Source organism: Dasypus novemcinctus, chromosome 5 (genome assembly GCF_030445035.2).
Source record: "Dasypus novemcinctus isolate mDasNov1 chromosome 5, mDasNov1.1.hap2, whole genome shotgun sequence".
NCBI classification, from domain to species: Eukaryota; Metazoa; Chordata; class Mammalia; order Cingulata; family Dasypodidae; genus Dasypus; species Dasypus novemcinctus.
In genome coordinates this window covers 151,362,984-151,384,501 of record NC_080677.1, presented here as the reverse complement: position 1 = coordinate 151,384,501, position 21,518 = coordinate 151,362,984, and the positions used below count along the sequence as shown (strand labels likewise).

Sequence of the window (21,518 nt, the reverse complement as noted above, 5' to 3'; positions counted from 1 at the left end):
TGTTGCCATTTCCTACAGGATTCTGAGGAATTAAGAAGAGAACTAAAGGGGAAGCAGCAACAGCAGCAGCTCCCATTTTATTTCCTCCACAGGACTTCATCAAAACCCACATGGCTGCATAACTTTCCTGGGGTCACAAATATTTCTTATTCCACTATCAGTAAAGAAGGTCAGGATTAGGGAGAACAGGTCCACTATTACTGACCTACACTCCTTAACCTAAGGGTGTGTGTATGAGGGGAAAAATATATTAACTATTATAGGTAAAATTAAATTTTGAAGAGGCTGAGTCATTTTCTTAAACTATATTGATGATAAAGAGCAACGTTTGACTGATGCTGTTTGGCTTTGAAGAACACATTTAAATCTAAGGACAATTTTAAAACACTTTAGAAAGTGCTACATAAATATTTTGAAGGCAAGAAATACCCATCCACATTCCACTTTCTTGAAAAATCACACAACTCTTAATTTTTACATCTCAAAATTTAAATTACAAGTAGCAATAGCATTTTACATCAGGAACCTGAGCAAAATGTCAAGAGAGGAAAGGGTCAGATGCTAGAGAATGAAGAAGGGAAAGTAAAATACTTAGAGTTGCCTAACTCCAAAATACATGAACTCTGACACATTATATAAATGTGTAACATAAATCTTCTCTATTTATCTACCTAAAATTCTTACCTGAATTTTGAAAGGAATATATATCAAAGAAATCTATTAAAATCTGAAAATCAAGATATTTACACCAAAAATAACTGGGCTGCCAATGTAATTACCAGTATTCTTGTTATACTTTTTAACCCACAATCATAACTTCAAAGGACTGAATGGATTGGGTAATTTCTGTCAAAGTCTCTTGGTACTGTCTGAAATATAACATTCTTAAAGCTTTCCCTTAATTGTGAAATTGCCTCTCCAGATAAACCATCTCCATAGACACATTTTTTGAAAATTAAAAAAAAAAAAAAAGTATATTTGCATTTATCATAAGCCTGTCCTACATATTGCTTTGCATAAAATGATAATGACTTTTCTGGAGAATTCCATCTCCAAATGAAAAGATATCAACTCAAACTTCTTCTTAAGAATTAACTCCCTCTCTCCAGCCCTATCAGCAGCAAAATCATGTTTCTGAGCAGGATACTAAAAATCAAGGGAACTATTTTTTCCCAAATTATGATTTAAAATAATAATTGTGGCAGTTTGATATTATTTATGAATTTCAAAAAGAGATATAGATTATGTTTGTAAACTGGTCTGGTTCCTCTGGGCATGATAACCCTTTGATTGTATTACATTCAGCTGAGATATCTTATTAAATTATGTTAAGATCAGGGCTTTGATTCAATCACATCATTAGAACCCCATCCCTTTGGTTGGCTGATAAATAGACTCTCACATAGAAGGAGACACAGAGAAGAAGAATACAAAGGAAAGCGACAGCTCATTAGACATGGCGGAGGTCCCAGGAAGAGAGATGAGTCTGATAGTTTACAGGTGACCATGTGAAGAGAACAGAGCAGCTGAGTCCAGAAAGAAACAAGCCCCAGGGAGAGAGTCAAGTCTTATGCCAGTCTACACCTGAGATCAGATGAAGCTGGGACCATGGAGTCTTCAGAGGAAGTAGTAGTCTGAACCCTTGCAGGTATCACCCGCCATCTTGTTTCAACATATGGCCAAAGGGTTTGGGTGAGAAACTACCTCTTATGGCTCTTGGATTAGACTCTTTAGGGCCTTGTGACTATAAGCTTCTACCCCAATAAATACCCTTTATAAAAGCCAATAGAGTTCTGGTACACTTTGCACCAGCATCTCTTCAGTTGACTAATACAATAATGATTTTAGACAATGAGATTCAGGGAAATTTTTTTAAACAATTCCTATTGAAAAACAAATTACAATATGACAAAAGTGGAAACAAAGCAACTGCTCCACCAATCTGCTGTCAAAAAGATGAGAACAAAGTGGGAATTATCCCTATTCACAATTGTCAAAAGGTGGAAACAACCCAAGTATCCATCAACACATGAATGGATAAAGAAAATGTGATATATATCCATGCAACAGAATATTACTTAGCCATGAAAAGGAATAAAGTTCTGATACATGCTAAAGGAAAGATGCCAGGCAAAAGGAACAAATATTGTATAATTCCACTTACTGCAATGAGCAAATTCACAGAAAATAGATGAGCTATTACCAGGAAACCTGAGGGAGAGTGGAATGGGGAGCTGTCCCTCCATGGGTATAGTTCTTTGGGGTGATGATAATATTGTAGTGATGGTAACACAACATTGTAAATGTAACTAATGCCACTGACTTGTATACATAAAAATGATTATAAGGGAAATTTTATGTTTAAAATGTTGTCACAATAAAATAATTTTTTACAAGGGGGAGTATCCAGCCACGAAAATGCAGCAAGTTTAAAAATTCATGGGGATTTCTCAAGATCAGGCTTGGCACAGCAATAAGTGCCAACCATAAGTTAGTAATTAACAAAATTGGTTGGCAAATGTTTAATATAATTGGTTTCCAAAAAGTAAACTTGGATCTTCAGGGAATGGCCAGGTGTGTCAGAAGGCTCATGGATCCAGGTCTAAGTCCTACCTCTGCAGACTCCAGTTACCTGAGTGTAAACAGTGGGCGCTACAACCTACTCGGTAATGCTGTTTTATTTTAACTTCTCATTTTTGAGTAAGTTTAAATTTATGGAAAAGTTGCAACGGTAGTACCCAGAGCTCTCACATACTCTTCACCCAACTTCCTCTAATGTTAAAATCTTACATCAGGGTATATTTGCCCAAAGTCAGAAATTAACATTGGTATATAATATTATTAACAAAACTACAAACTCTATTTGCATTTCCTCAGTTTTCCTAATGATGGTGCTTCTCTGTTTCAGAATCCAGTCCAAGACCCCGCATTGCATTTAGTTGCTATATCTCCTTAGTCTCCTCTAATCCGTGACAGTTTCTCAGTCTTTCCTAGTTTTTCATGACCATGACAACACTTTTGAGCTGGTCGGGCATTTGGAAGAACAGCCCAGACTTTGGGTTTGCTTGATGTTTTCTCATGACTAAACTGGGGCAGTGAGTTTTGGGAAAGAAGACTGCAGGGGCGAAAAACCAGTCTCATTATATCATATCACACCAGGGGTGCATGATGTCCCTGTGGGATCACTGGGGAGGTTAGCCTTGGTTTCATGAGCATGGAACCATGGTATTTCATTTATTCTTTGGACTATAATCCAATGCTCTCATTAATTACTTTGTTATTCTTACACTGATTTGAGCAATAATCATAAAATACCAAGAAGCCCTTGCTAGATAAATGTTTCAATAATGATACATTAATTACAAGAATTAGAGAAAATAGACAACCACAAGTCTAGAGGGAGAAAAAAATGAAGACCGGTCAACATAATTGGATTAGGAGTGATAATAATGAAACTAGCATATTTTTACTTAAGACTTAAGATGTTAACATATATAGACTTCGTGAGGTTTTTAAAAATTATACCAGTTCTAATAAACGAATGCTCATTATTTTGAAATGTTTTACATTTTGGCCTTATATAAATTCTGCAGGTATGTTGGGAAATGGAAGGCCTATTTCTTAAGAGCAAAGAATTTAAAATTGGACAATCTGGTTCATGTCACAACTTTATCATTTCACAGTTGGTTTGACAGATAGGTGAGTGCTTCAAACTCTCTCAGACTCCTCCTACTCATCAATAACATGGGAGTAATAGCAGTACCTAGTCTCAGAGGGTGATCAAAGGAGATATTAACACAGAACACACTAAGCATAGTGCCTAGCACATAATAACTATGAATTTGATGAATCCCCGAAAGAGATTACGTTTTTTTAACTAATCCACTCCTATGGGTGTGAAAGCCCTTTGATTGCATTAAATTCAGTTAAGGGGCCTCTGATTAGAATGCTTGATTACATCACTTTAGGGTTTTTTAATGGATTACATCAGAGAAACATGACACAGGTTAGGTCTCCAGCTTTTTGCTTGCCTTATTATAAAGGGAGACACAGAGGAAGAGACACACAGAAAAAGAACCTCTGCCATTTTGACTTGGCCACATGTGATAGAGGACTTGAGGATCGCTAGCAGCTGAAGTACGAAGCCCTCGAGAGGCTGGACCCATGGAGCAACTCAAGGCTGAAGAGCCAGTGAGCCTGGACGGTAAGGAAAGGACCTGAGCAGAGATGGGCTGCCATCTTGCTTCGTCACAAGGCAAGACACCAGGATCACCAGTTGCTGACTTTGGTGAGAAAGCATGTTGGAGGGTGCTTTGATCTGGACAGTTCATGGCTTTGAAACTAAGATCTTCCCCTAATACAATTCCCATTGTAAAAGTTGATCTATTTCTGATACTTTGCATTGGCAGCCCTTTGGCAAACTAAGGTAGCTAGCATTACATGAAAATATCAAAATATCAAACACAGGTATGATTTAGAGATGAGACACATAGAAATAAATTCTACCACAAGTTGGAATGCTTTTTTTCGAAGGCAGCCCCAGAATATAGCAGCAGCTGGAATACATGCAAATTAAAACCAAGGTTGCTTAAAGCCCGGCCATCTAGAATGCAGACACCAGACTCTCCAGTCTCAAGCAATTCTATCTTAAACTCTTCTGGCTAACAACAGGACTTAAAGTGTTTAGCTCTAACATAAGGACTCAAAGTAGGTAGTTTATAAGCTAAAGTAACAAAAATTAAAAGTAGAAACCAACTTAAAACGTTAGAGATGGAACATTTTTAAGTGTACAAAGACTATATGAATTTTTGTTCAAAATAATCATTCAATCACCACTATTTCCTAGTCCACTCCCCTAAATCAATAGCATAGGTAAACCTCGTGTGAAATATAAATATGAGTGATATTGCATATATGACTATTTTTCTTTGAAACTGAACAAATGTACATTAACATCACAAGATGCTAATATCAGGCAGAAATACAACAACCAAAGAAAAAATATGGACAGTAATATATAAAGATATACTCATAATCTTCCAGTAAGAGTAAAGAAAAATAAGGCTAATGTATTCACTTTCTTCTGTATTATATGTACAGGTGTTTAAAAACAATCCTGACATTACCGTGACATTACCATATTCCTGGAGTAGTTTGTGAGCTCTAAAAAATATCATATCCATGCTCAAATAAAAATTTTCTCAATAGTACCTTAGGATTTTATAACTTTGAACACAAATTATAATATTTAAAGGAGATAAAGGCGGATTATATTCCTAAAGGTAACACAGAAATAATTGAGATTCACTGAGGTCTTGAGCAACTCAGAAAGGGCAAGAACTTGATGTTGCCCTTTTGTCGAGATGATTATAACCACTATTTACCGAAAATACAGAAATGCAGTACATTCAAGTTATTATCTTTTAATATGCAAAACAGAAGGGCGAAACTTGCAGTTTAAGGACGTTTAATGCAAAATACAAATATTGCAGCGGACAGCCTATGTCCTGCATCCCCCTTGAAACTAATGCCACCCAAAATGAAACAGCTATAGGTTTCGCACAGATGAAACATGTTTTAAAGAACTATCTTCGTTCATCCTTTGAGGTTTCGAATGGTTACTGAATTGGCTGGCAGCTACGCCTGACTCATGAATAACACAAAGAAAGGTTTGTGTTTGCATGTGTGTGTTTTAAGTCAAGTGGTCAAGTGTACTGGTTTAAAAATATAATAGTATTTTCAAATTTACTGATATTTCAACCAGTCATACACAGTAGAAAGAATAAATAAGGAGAAGCAGAGACAAGAAAGCCAAAGTGTAGAGAAGGGGGATGCGGGAGCAGGGAAATAGACAAATGCAGAGTGTCTTTTTAAAAGAAATAAACGAGCAAATAGATACTATGTCCCATATCAAGAAGCTATTTTGGAATAGCATGGAGTAGGAGTCAGTGACAGTGCTTTATCCTTGTCTGCATATTAACTGCTAATGATTTCTCACTCTCAATAAAACAGAGAGCAGACATTCTCTGGAGGTGCCTTGTATCTGAATTAGCATTAGTACCTCATATATGATATGGGAAAAATGGATCTTGATCCTGTACATTCAAGTGCACTTTGAACTAAGATGAGGGAGGGACAGAAAAGACAGCAGACAGGAACACTGTTTTTATCATAGCTTCCATCTAGAAAAATTATTTCCAGATCTAGTTTTACATTGATAAGAAGTATCCAATATCAAAATGGGTTGTTGTACTACTCTTTAAAACTCAAAACAAAGCAATTTTAATTGCTTTTCATTTGAAAATGATAAATTTGTGCAATCCAAGTGTGAGAAGAAGTGAGATGTCACAAAACCAAAATCAGCAAACATTCCCAAAGTCCTCTCCTAAAGGCATACACACTTGCCCTTTTCAGCTAGGAGAGGTTCTCAAAAAAATAAAAATAAAAATAAAATGATTGAACCTAGTAATCAACAGAAAAGCTTTAAAGAAATACACACAGATTTCCTGTTATGTGTATGCTTCTCCCTTTAAAAGTTCACAAGTAATTCCAATGCACAGCCAAACAACATAATTAAGTTATATAATAAGGCAGTAAATTCTGGAAGTCAGAACAGCACCAACTACATCGTTGGTTTTCTTCCTGCCCCAAGTCCACCCCAACCTCACCATGTCTAGGACTGCTCACAGTGCTTTATATAAAATAAATATAGAACTCTTTATTATTTATATTTCTCAATGATTTTATGGGAATCAATTGCAGATAGCTTTAAAAATGCTTACCTCCTACATCAAAATCATTCTATTTCGGGAATGTATTCTAAGAAAATAATCAGTGATGGCATCATAAATTTATCAGGATATTTACTGAAGGATATTTATCAAGATATTCACTGAAGTGTACTTTTAAAGATTACACAAATACGCAAAAAAAATTTGATGTAATATAATAATGTTAAACAATAGGAAAATGACTAAAGTTAATAAACACCAACTATTTAAAAAATGTGCAAGCTGTCAATATTTATGAGACATAGGACAATAACACAAAATAGGAAAAATGGCCAGAAATTAAGCTATACTTATTATATGACTCCCCACTGGTAATAAGGACTATGTCCATATGGACAGAGCTATGCTCCACAAAAAATCAAGTTAATACACTCAGATGTCAATACCAATTATCTTCAAGACTCTAAAGTACTTACCTGGTTCTTCATACTTCTCATTAATCATGAATCCAAAAAGAAAATCACATGATCAAAAAAAATTGTTTTGAAAACCTTAAAATGTACTATGAGACATGTTTATAAAAATAATTTTGTAAAGTTTAAAGAAACAAGATCTCATACTCTTCTAATGGCACAGAAAGGGAGATGACAAAGACATTAAGAAGAAAGCATCTCTTCCAAGAGCCTGCATGTATCAGGGGTATTGGAAAGATAGCAAACATGCCAAGCAACTAAATCAAACAGAAATAATAAACCCAGGGGGTAAGAAACATTCCAAGGTCTTTCTTTAAGAAATGGGGGGGGAAGCTAATGATGCCAAGACAATATGTTCTCCTATCACTTTTGTCCCCTTTCCCTAATCAGGTAAGAATTTATCTTGGAAACTAGTCAAGACAAGACTTTCATGCTAGATCTTCCTATGTTAATTTTTTTTCCAGATGGGAAATATAACTTTCAAAAGCAACATCTCTCATCATTTAGGAGAAATGAATAACGTCTTATAACAACTGCACAGTGAAAAAATACAGAGGCTTTATCCTTGGAACTTCACGGTAGGTTAATTCTGGTAAGTGCCTCATTAGAGCTTGCTTTATAAGATGAATCAAATGCTCTCCACGTACCAGTCTGCCTCATTATTCCCAGTGATACTGACTTAAAGGTGACCAAAGGGATGGCAAAGAAGATTTAAGTATTCACACTAATTGAAATTCTTTCCCAAGATGAACTTTTAGCCACATGAACAATCTCAAATGAAAATACACCTTCTGGTACGGTACTTTCCATGCAAAGAAACAATGGGAAAAGACGGTGAGGCACAAAATGCTGGGAAACAGTAATGAGTGAATATCCCAAAGAACTTTGAAAAGGTCAAGACTCTCTTCCTTATACCACCACATAAAAATGTGAAAAGTTTTAAGAAATCTGGAAGCTACACGGAACTTTTAGCCTCTCCAAGCTCTCAGCTGGCTGAGTAGCATCAAAATCTGTCCACAGGGGATGGGAGCAAGGTGGCAGTTGAGTAACACTGTAGGAGTCAGCTCATCCAACAGGGCAGTTAGGCAGAGCTATTTAAAGCACCTATTTGGGGGGGGGGGGGGGGCCAGGAGACCAGAAGAGCATCCTGCAAAATCCATGAAGGAATGCAGGGAGGAGATTGCCCATCTGTTGAGAATATTCTTGAGTAGAGCACTCCATGCTATAGAGGCTGTGCTCATTTTCCATTGGAGGAACAAGCCAGCTCGGGAACTATTCCATGGCTGGACTTGGAAGTTCCATTTCCCAAAAATGGGGGAGGAAGAGATGGTTGGCCACTGACTTCAGCTACTGAGTAATAAATTTGGCTGATTAAAGTAATCCTAAGAAGAGCTAAAGCTTGAATATAACCAAGTTGGAAAGAGGCAGGTAACCACCATTTTAACTCTGCCCCCAGCATGAGGAGAAACGGAACTGATTCAAAATCACAGTGATGGTAGAAACCAGCTCCTTTCCACCCAGACTGACTGGAGCCCTAGCCTAAGCCCCAGTCCCATGTCCAGCAGCAAGAAAGCTGGTGGGAGTTGCACCAGCTTCTGCAGGCAGCTACAGGTGCTTTCTGCAAGCACAGACTGAATATTTGAACACCTGGGGCTCTATCCCCCAAACCCTGATCAGATAGAAGAGAAGCGGCCTCCTGGACAGCTGCAGGTACTTTCAGCCTGTGTGAACTGGTTCATTGAGCACGTTAAATTCCATCTCCACCCCTCCACCTCCACAGGAAAGGAGGGGGCTGGTGTTTCTTCTGCCTCTCTTGGCAACTGCAGAAGCTATCAGCCTACACAGACGTGATACTCAGACACCTGTAGCTCAATCCCCACCCCCCCACATTAGGATAGGTGGGGAGCTGTATTTCCTCAGCTTCTCCTGTCAACTACAGGCACTTTTGGCCCACGCAAACTGGTTTGTTGAGTGCCTTGGACCCCATCTCCACTCCCCCCCAATAGGATAGGAGGGGCTGGTGTTTCCTCAGCCTCTCCAGGCAACAGCAGGAACTTCCAGCCTACACAGACTGAACTGTTGGGTGCCTGTGGTTCCCTCCCCACACCCTAAAGAGTAGAAGGGACGGTACTCCCTCAGCCTCTCAGAACAACTGCAGGCGCATTCAGCCGACACTGATTTAGATTGTAGGGCACTCCGGAGGGTCCATCCCCACCCCTGGCAGGGGCCAAGGGGAGCCAGTGCTATGTCATTTTACCAGGGCAACTACGGTCATTTTGGACCCACACGGCATAGATTGCTGCCAACATATGCAGCTCCATCCCCACCCCAGGCAGGGGAGGAAAGGGCATGAAGCTTTATCAGTCTCTCCGGGCAACTGAAAATGGTCTTGGCCTGCACAACTTAGATTATTACACATGACTGGCTCTAGCCCTAACCTTGGCAGAGGAGAAAGGTGGAAGAAGCACCATCGGTTCCTGGGGCAACAAAGGCAGCTTCAGCCTTCACAGCTTACAGTACCAACTATATCCTTGATTCCTACTGCATAACCAGCAAGGGAGAAAGGGTAAGAAAGCCCTAAACTAAAGAGATAAACTGTGCCCAGGATAAGTAGAATACATTTAGTAAGCTAGATGCCAAGCCACCAACAAAAGTTTACAATCCATACCAAGAAACAGGAAGATACGACCCAGTTAAAGGAATAAGATAAGCCTCCAGATGATGTAAGGGACTTGAGACAACTAATCATAGATGTTCAAACAAATCCTTAATAAATTCAATGAGATGGCTAAATAGAGTAAAGATATTAAGATGACGCTGGGTGAACACAAAGAAAAATTTGAAAGCATATGTATTAGTCAGCGAAAGGGGTGCTGATGCCAAATACCAGAAACTGATTGGTTTTTATAAAGGGTATTTACATGAGGTAAAAGCTTGCCATTGCCAGGCCATAAAGCATAAGTTACTTCCCTAACCAAAGTATTTTGCCACGTGTTAGAGCAGGATGACTGCTGACATATGCCAGGGTTCGGGCTTCCTGGGTTCCTCTCTTCCCGGGGCTTGCTTCTCTCAGGGTTCAGGGTTCCTCACTTCCCAGGGCTTCCTTCTCTTTCCTCACAGCCAGACTCCTCTGTGTGCTTACTTCCCAGGACTCCACCTCAACCCTCCAGCATCAAAATTCCAACAGCAAAACCTCAACATCAAACCTCCAACTCTGTCCTCTGCCATGTCTTTCATCTGTGAGTCCCCACAAATCAAGGGGTGGGGACTCAACTCCCACTGACGTGGCCCAATCAAAGCTCCACTCATCATTTAATCAAGTAAAAGTAAAACCCCTGAATCCTTACACTCCAATATGCCCAGAGGGACACACCAGTTCACAAACACAATCCAATATTTCCTTTTAGAATTCATCAATAATATCAAACTGCTACAGCATACATAGAAAATAGCAGATCACAAGGGAATGAAAGGCACAATAAATGAAATTAAAAATACACTGAATAAGTTCACAATCTTTACTATACACTTATTGTTTATGTATGTTTATGTATGAATGATAAACTTCAATTAAAAAAATATCTTAATGAGAAAGTGAAAAAAAAAATACACTGGAGGTATATGATAGCAGATTTGAGGATGGAGAAGAAAATACCAATGAGCTTGAAGACGTGGCCTCTGAAAGTGAACATACAAAAGAATAGATGAGGAAAAGAATAGAAAAACTTGAAAAGGGTCTCAGGGAACAAAATGATCACAAGAGATATGCAAACATACATGCCATGGGTGTCCCAAAAGGAGAAGAGAAGGGAAAAGGGGCAGAAGGAATATTTGAAGAAATAATGGTAAAAAACATCCCAACCCTATTGAAGGACATAGATATCCATATCACAATTGCCAAAAGATGGAAACAACTCAAGTGTCTATCAACCAATGAATGGATAAACAAAATGTGGTATATACATACAATGGAATATTATGCTGCAGTGAGAAGAAATGAAACTGGGATACATATGATAAAATGGATGACTCTTGAAGACAATATGCTAAGTGAAATAGGCCAGATACAAAAGTACAAGGGAAATGGATATGGCTCAAGTGATTGGGCTTCCATTTATCATATGGGAGGTCCAGGGCTCAATTCCTAGGGCCTCCTGATGAAGGCAAGCTGGCCTTTGCAGCAAACTGTGTAGGAGTGTTGGCCCCGGGCGGAAAGCTGGCACAGAAAGATGACACAACAAAGTGAGACACAGAGGAGAGACAATAAGAGATGCAGCAGACCAGGGAGCTGAGGTGGTGCAAGAGCATCTCTCTCCCATTCTGCAAAGTTCCAGGATTGGTTCCTGGAACTACCTAAAGAGAAGGCAAGAACACACAGAAGAATACACAGCGAATGGACACAGAAAGTAAACAAAAACAAGAGAAAGCAGTGCAAAAACAGCAGGGTTAGGGGAAGGGGGGGTAAGTAAATAAATAAATCTTTTTTTTAAAAAAGGACAAATACTGCATGGTCTCACTAATATGAACTAAATTTGAAGAATACACACATGGAGTGAAAACCTAGAGTATAGGTTATTAGGAGATAAGTGGAGGGCTATGAAGAAGTACTGATGTTTAATGTATGTAGAATTTTCATTAACTTGACAGTAAATACGTGGAAATGGATAGAATGGATAGTAACACATTATAATGAATAGCAGCTGCTTATTAAATGGAATTTCGCTGAAAAGGGTAGTCTAAGGATGTAAATGTCAATTATATGAAAGCTAGAGAATAATCTAGGAAGTGAATAACACAGTGAACCCAGAGGTAGATGAGAACTGTGGTTAATAGTACAAATGCAAGAATGTCCTTCTGTGAACTAGGACAGAGAGATGTACATCATTACTGCAGGTGGTGGGAATGTGGAAAAGCATGGGAAAATTACAATTAATGTAATTCACTAGAGTGAACAGCAATACTGTAATATTTTTGTATCCATGCCAAAGATATACTATGTTAATAATAGGCGAGGTGTGGAAAAAATATGCCAAATATATGCTATGGGCCATAGTTAGTGATAATAGTTGGATGATTTTATCTCATAATCTGTAACAAATGTTCCACAATGATGTGGTATACTGGCGAAGGGGAGTTGTATGGGAATTCCACACATATGCAGGATTGCTTTGCAAGTTTGCAACTTCTGTAATAAATATATATACATATATAGTTTTTAAAATCCGTCTACAGGGCCCTCTAAACTTTACGGTGCAATGAGATATTATCACTATTCCACCTACCACATAGGTAGCCTCATCTCTCACCTGTGATTTTGTATCACAGGAGAGCGTCCAACATGGTAGTGTTCTAATAACTCAAACTGGAATGGCCATTCTGAGAAATAAGAGATTTTTATTGATTGGCATCACTGTTCTAAAATCACTTGCTATGCTTATCCAACTTGGGAGCAGAAAAGCCCCTTAACTATGAAGGTGCCCTATACAAGAATATCAACTTATTTGAGATCAATAAATTACAAGATTATAAACTCCTAAGTAATTTATTTACATGAGTTTATATAGAAAATCTAAACTACTACAAGCTGATAAGAATTTATAGTATCTTGATATACCCAGCATAGGTATTATTCAACAGACTCAAAAGAAATCAATAAATTTAATGTTCTGTGCCTAGTCAGCAGGTATGCTTTGCAAATACTGAAATGATAAATGTTTTTAAAACTGAAAATAAGAGCATTTAGATCAGATATAAACATATAAAAAACTTTCAGACTAAAATACAAACAGTATAAAATGGAGACAGCAAGTTTAGTAAATTAGTATTTGAAAAGGATGGCAAAAGAATCCAAAAGACTAATTCATTGCAATTTGCACTTTATGCGTGTTGGATGTGAATATGATTTCCTCTAGTTGTAGGTATATATAGTTAAATGCTTTTCCTATGTGAACGTGTGGGCAATTGCCTATATTACTATCCACTCCACGTATAGAAAAAAGCTTGTTGAAGAAGTAACAACTTTTTAAAAATATATTTGAAGGATGTCTTATAGAACTATTGCTCATAATATGAAAAATATGGAAATAATGTAAATGTCCAACAAAAGAAGAATGGCAGATAAATTACAGTAAACTCTAAAATGGAATATTTTGCACACATTACAAATATTTTCAAATAAAACAACATCAAGGGGAAATATCCCTATAGAGAAAAATTCAGAAATAATCAGGATGAAAATATATAGACATGACTTCAACCCTAGGTTTGTATGCACCTGTGTTTGTGTTGTCACCAATATTTTAATACTGGCTATTGGAATTATGAATAATTTTTTTCTATGTTACTGAGTTTGCCAAATTTTCTTCAATGATAGACATGTTGCTTACAGCAAAAAGTCAGTGTGGTGGGTATGTTTAGTTGGCAATGAACATCTGCACAGTCTTCTAATGTGCCTTCCCATTCCTCAGAGGCTTGAAAACTAAAGCTGTATTTCCCAGACTCTCCTGCAGATTGGATTCTGGAGGCAAACTGGATTCTGTCCATCTGGATTCCCTAGCATGAGATTTTAATGGTGAATTTGAATGCTTCTTGGTGCTCTTTGTAATAGCAAGTATGGCTATGGAGATGACAGTGTTCAAGGGAACATTTCAGTGGTCCATCTCTACCTTCACAGGAGACAAGGAGAGGTAACTGTGAGGATTCCTGGGAAAAAAATGCTAGAGGCTAGACGCTAAACCCTGGTGGGTGGATTCCAGGTCCCTGAACTGCAGCCCATGCAGCACATTCTTCTACTCAACAGCAGCACAGAACCACTGTCAACCACCTTCACTGGGGCAGAAATAACAGCTCCTTTGGCAGCCAGATCTGTAGTATTGTATTTATTGTGTTGTCCTGAAAAGTCCACGAGGTCCAGTTGAAGGCCTGCTACTCTAAGCCCTTCCAAGGATTTTGTAACAAACAGTATGAGTAATTAAGTTCTTTTATGTTTAAAATAGCTACCAAGTTTCTGTTTGCTGCAACTGCAACTAATACACACAAGATGTTCAATGAGCTAAAAAACCCTGATTATCTACTGACTTCTGACCCATTATCCTCCAAACTTTTTAAAAGTAACAAATGTTTTTCACATGCCCAACTTGACTTATTTATACATTTTTGAATATCCATATAAAGTAGGTCTATTCTAAGTAAAAATTAAATGTCATGAGACACATAAATAAACTGAGTCTGCTGCTTTGAATAGTCTACTGCATGATAAAGCCCATTAAAATTTCAATCTTAATAATCATAATGAGAAGATATTCCAATGTGACTCCTCATCAAATCTATAATAATAAAATGTTTCAGGATTGTAAGCCTAGCAATTAAGTCCCTAATCCAAAAACCAGAGAATAAATTGCATTCTGTATTTTTCCTGGTAGATTCTCCTTAGTGTAAACTTAGGCACTGCATTTTTTAAAAACTGGAACTAGTATAAAGAAATTTGTTAAAATGCAAAACAAACTTAAAAGAAATGTTTAAAACAGGCATTTGACATAGATGTAAAGGATAAATCAAGAAAGCATCAAGCTACATCCATCTTAATTAATATATGGTTAGCATATTTTTACATTTCTCAAAACATACTATGCTGAGTTATTGGCTACATTTAAAATGTTTATTAATTCATTGTAGAAATGTTTACTGAGCATCTAGTCTCAAAATTCAGCAGTGAAAATGACAAACAGCTTAAGGCTCATTGGGTAAAAGTTTAGAATCACGGCAGAATGGGATGATCAGAGTACTATAGGAATAGATGACAAAGAGCATTAACAAACTGAAAAACCTGAGTGGGCTCAAACAAATGTTATTTATTTAAGCTAAATAAATTTGATCAAGGACTAAAATAAATTTGATCAAGGTCAAGGAAGAAAATTTTATTAAGATTAGGCAGCAGACTTCCATTTAGTAGGCAGACAAAGAGGATAAAATTATCAATTTAGTAGTTAGAATAAATTACCATTAAGATCACTTTCATCCTCAAATATCCATAATGCTATAATTTCTTTAATGTACCTCACAAGCTGACATGAACACTTGCTTATATCTGTATTCCATATCCTTGTAAGGACATGCAAAAAGCTAATCACAGGGCTGCCGGTGAAGAGAAAGACTAAGCCACCAGGAGACAAAGTAAGACAGGGACATTTCACTGCATCATGTTCAAAGTCCATCATTTCCTAATCATACTAGTAAATTATCTATTCAAAAAAATGAAAACATGAATAAATGTGCATCACATACAGCACAGGATTTTATCAGAAAATTCAAGTTCAATGTAAAGTAGGAGGATCCTTGAACTTGCATGTCAAAGTTGAAAAAGCACACACAATTCGGGCCGTCATGAAGCACCCTAGAAACAAAGGACCTCACCCACAGGTGAAAGTTTTCCCACTGATTCTGGGAAGACAAGGGATGCAAGGACTGCAGCAAGGAGAGAGGAAGCGGTTACCTTCCTGTCACAGGCTTTAGGACTGCCAGCAGTGTTTTGCTTGAGGAAGCCAGCTGTTGTGGACCAGCGTGTGGGATTTTTCCGTGAAGGTTCTTCAGAGGAAAAATTATTATCACTGACAGAAGTAGAGATGCCAATTAAAGCTGGGTCACTGCTTCGTCGGACATGAAGAGGCATATCTACAAATACAAAAGAAAAGCACTATGTAAAAACATATGAATGTTCTGAAAACTACATGCTAGGATAAAGGCAGGTCAGTCCCAAAGATTAAACAATAATGCTTTTAAGAAAATGACTGGGTCCAGCATTGTAAGTAGAAATTCCAAGAGTTCCTTTAAAAAGCTTGATGGCGAATGAGTTCCCAGTGATAGACGTGGTAGAGGATGAGCGGGCTTTGGGAGCAGAATGCCAGGTTGGTACCCAGGCTCCATCACTCATTATGTGTCACTTTCAGCAAGTGCCCTAACTGTCCTGTGCTTCTAGTCCCATCCTAGGTACCTCTGTCATGAGGTTGCTGTGAGTGTACAATGAGCTAACGTGCTTAAGGCACTGCCTGTTATATGGAACGCACTCAACAGATGGTAACTCTAACAACCACGACTTCCATGCGTATTCCAATATTTCTAAATAAGATATTATTCATATAATAAAATATAAATAACAAACCTAAGCAAAGGAATAAATTTCATCTACCTTTAATCAAATCTGGTTGACTAAAGATACAGAATCAAGATAATGCTAATAAGCAGGTGGCATTTGCCATATATGCATAAACACGGTTACATGAGAGAATAACAACAACTGTATTCATATTAAGAGGGAGTTTGCTTACAAATTGCTGTAACAAAATCATTAACAAATCAGGCTAGCATTTGTGTCACTAGCACTGAAGTTTCTTCATTGAGATGATCATGGTTAGACAAGAAAAGAAACAGAATTACAAAAAGCAGAGAGAAGAATAAAAGCTATGCGCCAGTAACATTTAGAAGTGGAACAAAAACCCAACTCAAAAAAAATGTAGCAAAACAATTTTTAATTAAATTATGTTTGGAATAATCTGTTTTCAAAACATAGTATACAAGTTAATAAATAAATATAAACATATATATATAAAGCCTCTAACAAAATAGCTTTAACTGTGAGAAACATTTTTGAAGCACTGATAAATGCTAGGCATTGGCCTATTGGTTGGACTCCTATCAGTTATGCTAAAGGCATTTATATACACTCAAGGTCACGTTTAAGCCATTTTCAGCTCAATAGTCTCAAAGATGTTAAAGCAAACTGGAAAGAAATGATCAGAGAAAATAGAAGCATGAGTCACAGGAATGTTGCATTTAACATTTGCTTCTACATCATGAGGATTTAAAAATAATACGAGGTTAACCAGCAATACCAGAGAAAAACATGCAGAAAATTAATTCAATATTGTTGGTGGTTATATTAATCATTGGGAGAAATATGCACATACAAAGTACAGGAAGAATAATTTCTAGTTTGTACGTATGTGTCACTGTGACAACCTCTGCTGTTTCCAATTTACACCACCACCACCATCACCCCCCCAAAAAAAACAATAAGAATTACATTCACTCTCAGAAGAAGTTCACAAAAATATACATCTAGGTATCTATATGTGTAAGTTCATACTACAATGTTCTAAAAATTAGGCAACAAAATAATTCTCAGAATCATCAAATAAAATTATAAACAGGGAAGTGAACTTGGCCCAATGGATAGGGCGTCTCCCTGCCACATAGGAGGTCTGCTGTTCAAACCCCGGGCCTCCTTGACCCGTGTGGAGCTGGTCCATGAGCAGTGCTGATGCGCGCAAGGAGTGCCCTGCCACACAGGGGTGTTCCCCCCCGTGTAGGGGAGCCCCACGTGCAAGGAGTGCGCCCCGTAAGGAGAGCCGCCCAGCACAAAAGAAAGCGCAGCCTGCCCAGGAATGGTGCCGCCCACACAGAGAGCTGACACAACAAGATGACGCAACAGAAAGAAACACAGATTCCTGGTGCCGCTGATAAGGATAGAAGCAGTCACAGAAGAACACGCAGTGAATGGACACAGAGAGCAGACAACGTGGGGGGAGGGAGAAATAAATAAAAAATAAATCTTTAAAAAAAACATTATAAGCAGAAAAGAAACAAAATGGAAGTTGGTGGAAAGAATAAAATATTAATACTTGCAGGCAATTATAATAATGTTACCCAGGTATGGGTTCTGTTGCTTTCCAATTACATGATCTTTAATTATTCAACTGTAAAGCAACTCTGGACACCTCAAATTTTTTTTGTCTGTAGTTTTCTTTTTCTTCTTTATTTTCTTTTCAATGTTACATTAAAAAAATATGAGGTCCCCATGTATCCCCCATCCCACCCACCCTACCCCTCCCACATCAACAACTTCTTTCATCATCGCTGCACATCCACTGCACCTGGCAAATAGATTCTGGAGCACTGCTGCGCCACATGGACAGTGGTCCACATTGTAGTCCACACTCTCCCCCAGTCCACCCAGTGGGCCATGGCAGGACACACAATGTCCAGCATCCGTCCTGCAGCACCACCCAGGACAACTCCAAATTCTGAAAATGCCCTCACACCATATCTCTTCTTCTGTTTCCTGACCATCAGCAGCCACCGTGGCCACCCTCTCCACATCACTATTACAATCTCTTCCCTTACTAACCATAATAGTTCCCCAGCAGAACACCAGTAAGTCCACTCTAATCCATAGTGTATTCTTCCAGCCTGTGGACCCTGGGATGGTTATGTCCAGTCCCCCTCTAGATCAAGAGGGGCCTTAGATTCCACATGGATGATGGATTCAATTCTCCTGCTTGCAGCTGTAGGCACTGTTGGCTCCCTAGTGTGGTGGTTAATCCTCTTCCCCTCCCTGTCAGCTGGCCAGGGTAAGTCCAACAAACCAGAAGGTAGGAGCTGCAAGTCTGCTGAGGCCCAGGGCTGGCCGTCACATGGTCAGTCCAGAGATTCAGGTCTCCTGAATATACACCAACCCAAATGCCAACTTCAGGTCCGGTAAAAGTAACACAAGAGGCCATGTGTAGAAAGGTCATATCTGAGTTCAACTCCATCACACTCAGAAACACAAACTCCAAAGTAGGGCCAACTGGCATGGCCCTAAACTCCAGAGCCATCTGCTATGGCTATAGAACCTGTGGGTCTCTGCAGCCCTCAGGAGAACCAGCACCTAGGTTTCCATCTACCTTAGCTGTCTCTGGTACTCTGCTGAGGCGTGCATTAGCATCACCCCTCTGGTGACCTCCCAACTCTTTTTTAGAGCCTCATAACCATATAAACTCACTTGTCCTTTCCATTTCCCCCTTTTATCCAAAGTCACATGGATTTGGATTTGGAGCTCTGTGCCATGTCAGAGGGACCTATTTTGGAATTTGTGCTCCTGAGTGTGACAGAAGTGGACTCAGACGTGACTTTTCTACACATGCCTCTTCTGTCACTTTTACCGAACCTGTGGTTGGTGCTAGGAATCGTTCATACTCAGGAGACTTGAATCTCTGGACTGCCCATGTGCCAGTTGGGCCCTGAGCCTCAGCAGAGTGGCAACTCCTACTCTCTGGTTCGTTGGTCTTACCCAGGTCAGCTAACAGGGAGGTGAACATGATTAACCACCACACCAGGGAATCAAGAGTGCCTATAACTGTAATCAGAGGAATTGCATCCATCATCCATGTGGAATCTAAGCTCCCTCTTGATCTAGAGGTGGAGGGGACATTGCCATCCCAGGGCCCACAGAATGGAGGAATAAAATATGGACTAGAGTGAACTTACTGATATTCTACTATAAAACTATTGTGACAAATAATAGAAGAAATTTTAGCATCAAGATGAAGGAAGTGACCACAGTAGTTGCTGAGGGCAGGGAGAGAAAGAACAGATATGATGTGGGGCCATTTTGGGGATTTTGAGCTGTCCGTAATGATATTGCAGGGTCAGATGCTGCTCTTTAAATATCCTGCCATAACCCACTGAATATACTGGGAAAGAGTGCAAACTACAGGGTAAACTATTATCTGTGTAGTACAACAGTGCTCCAAAATGTGTTCACCAAGTGTGATGAGTGTGCCACAATGATGAGGGAGGTTGTTGGTGTGGGAGGAGTGGGGGGGGGGGAGTATACAGGAACCTCTTGTATTTTTTAGTGTAACATTTTTTTGTGATGTATATATCTTCAAAAAAATACAATTTGCAAAATGATATGGTGGGGGGTGGAGAGTGGGTTATATGGCAACCTCTTATGTTTTTTGATTTTTTATGTTTTTTAATGTAACTTTCCTTGTGATCTATTAACTTGACTTTTAAAAAATTAAAAAACAAACAAACAGTTTTTAACACCTGATATTACTTGTAGGCTGAGATATTCTGCCAGTCTGAGTTGACCCCTTTATTCAAAGCCTTTTTCTAGTTACATCGTCAGCTGGTGCTTGGTAGTAATCCCTCAGCACCAGGGAGGTTCATCCCCAGGAGTCATGTCCCATGCTGGGTGGAAGGCAATGCATCTACATGCTGAGTTTGGTTTGTCTGTAGTTCTTAAGCCTAAGAAAGTAGCAGTAGCTCCTAAGGGAAGGCTTTTAAAAAATGGTGCAGAGGTAATGACCAAAAGCAGTATGTATTTTAAAAACTAGCCACATTAGAGTATAAATTCAGGGACTGTACAATTGCATTCAATTTGCTTTGCCATGATAAAACTTACATTCATCATATAACCAGATACGATTACAGTATTAATCTGTTAATCTGAAACAGACAAAAATAATCTGTATTTTACCTCTATGTATCTGTAACGCAAAATAAATTGTGGGTGCATGGACAAAAGGGGATTCAAAATAAGGCAGGTTAAAGCAGGGAATGCAGGGTATCTCTTGAAGGTCCCAGTTCTGGGCACCGTCCCAAAGGTACCATTTACATAAACTACATCATGGGTGATGCCCCTTGGAGCTGTGCAATAAGGTAAGACCTTTCAGTGACTGCTATATGGGTTAAAATTGGTTTCTTTTCATTTCAGTGATATCTGTAAAAGAAATTAATATAAATATAGTCTGATTTTTTATTTGAACTACTTGATAACTGGCTACTTCCTTGCAATTTCAGGACTCATGTTTACATTTGTGTTCACTGTCAAATTCAGTAAGGTGTCCTCGATTTGATTACCAGGCTGATGAGAAAAGAACAGAATCCAATTTAAGAAGTAAACAGTATGCTCTCCCCAGTGGAATGCCAAATGACATCATAATGCTGAAATCAAAGTTTTCTAGCAACCTGAAGTGAGGAAAGAACTGAGTCATCATCGTGCACACAAGTAACATACCCAGGTCCAAATCAAAGGCATCCACGGACAGTGTCCACGCTGCCTTCCATGCAGCCTTAACCAAACAGCATCATCTCTCACCCATCTCACCCATGATTTTCACTGATTTATAATTTCATCTTGATTTTATGGTGGCATGATAGGTATAAGGCATTTTTATCTCACACACACACACACACAGTTTAAGTAACACTGTTTTAGAAACAATTAACTTAAGGGATCTGAAACTTTAAAATTTTTATTTAAATGAGCTTCTCCAGTAGTTCTGAGGTGGGAACATGTGAACTGCTTCACAGATGTGTGAGGCTCACGGCGCTGACCTGAGGGGCCCACGGCCGTAGAACGTCTCCCAGGACAGGAGTGCAGACCCGGGCCAGCATTCCACCCCTACTCAAATCATGGCATAGACCCCATTACTCCACTACGTATTTGAAAACCAATTCCATTTCTAGCTACCTGTGGATCAAAATGTGA

General features: G+C 38.7%; 1 protein-coding gene across 10 annotated transcripts in view; it reads right to left on the bottom strand.

Moving 5' to 3' along the window:
• PARD3 (par-3 family cell polarity regulator) overlaps positions 1–21,518 on the bottom strand; it is a 669,864-nt gene that overhangs the window by 355,346 nt on the left and 293,000 nt on the right. For all 10 annotated transcript variants that reach the window (XM_058297689.2, XM_071215434.1, XM_058297690.2 and 7 more), the window contains exon 4: positions 15,696–15,874. In XM_058297689.2, the coding sequence (XP_058153672.1) occupies positions 15,696–15,874 (179 nt within the window). The remainder of the gene's footprint in view (positions 1–15,695; positions 15,875–21,518) is intronic.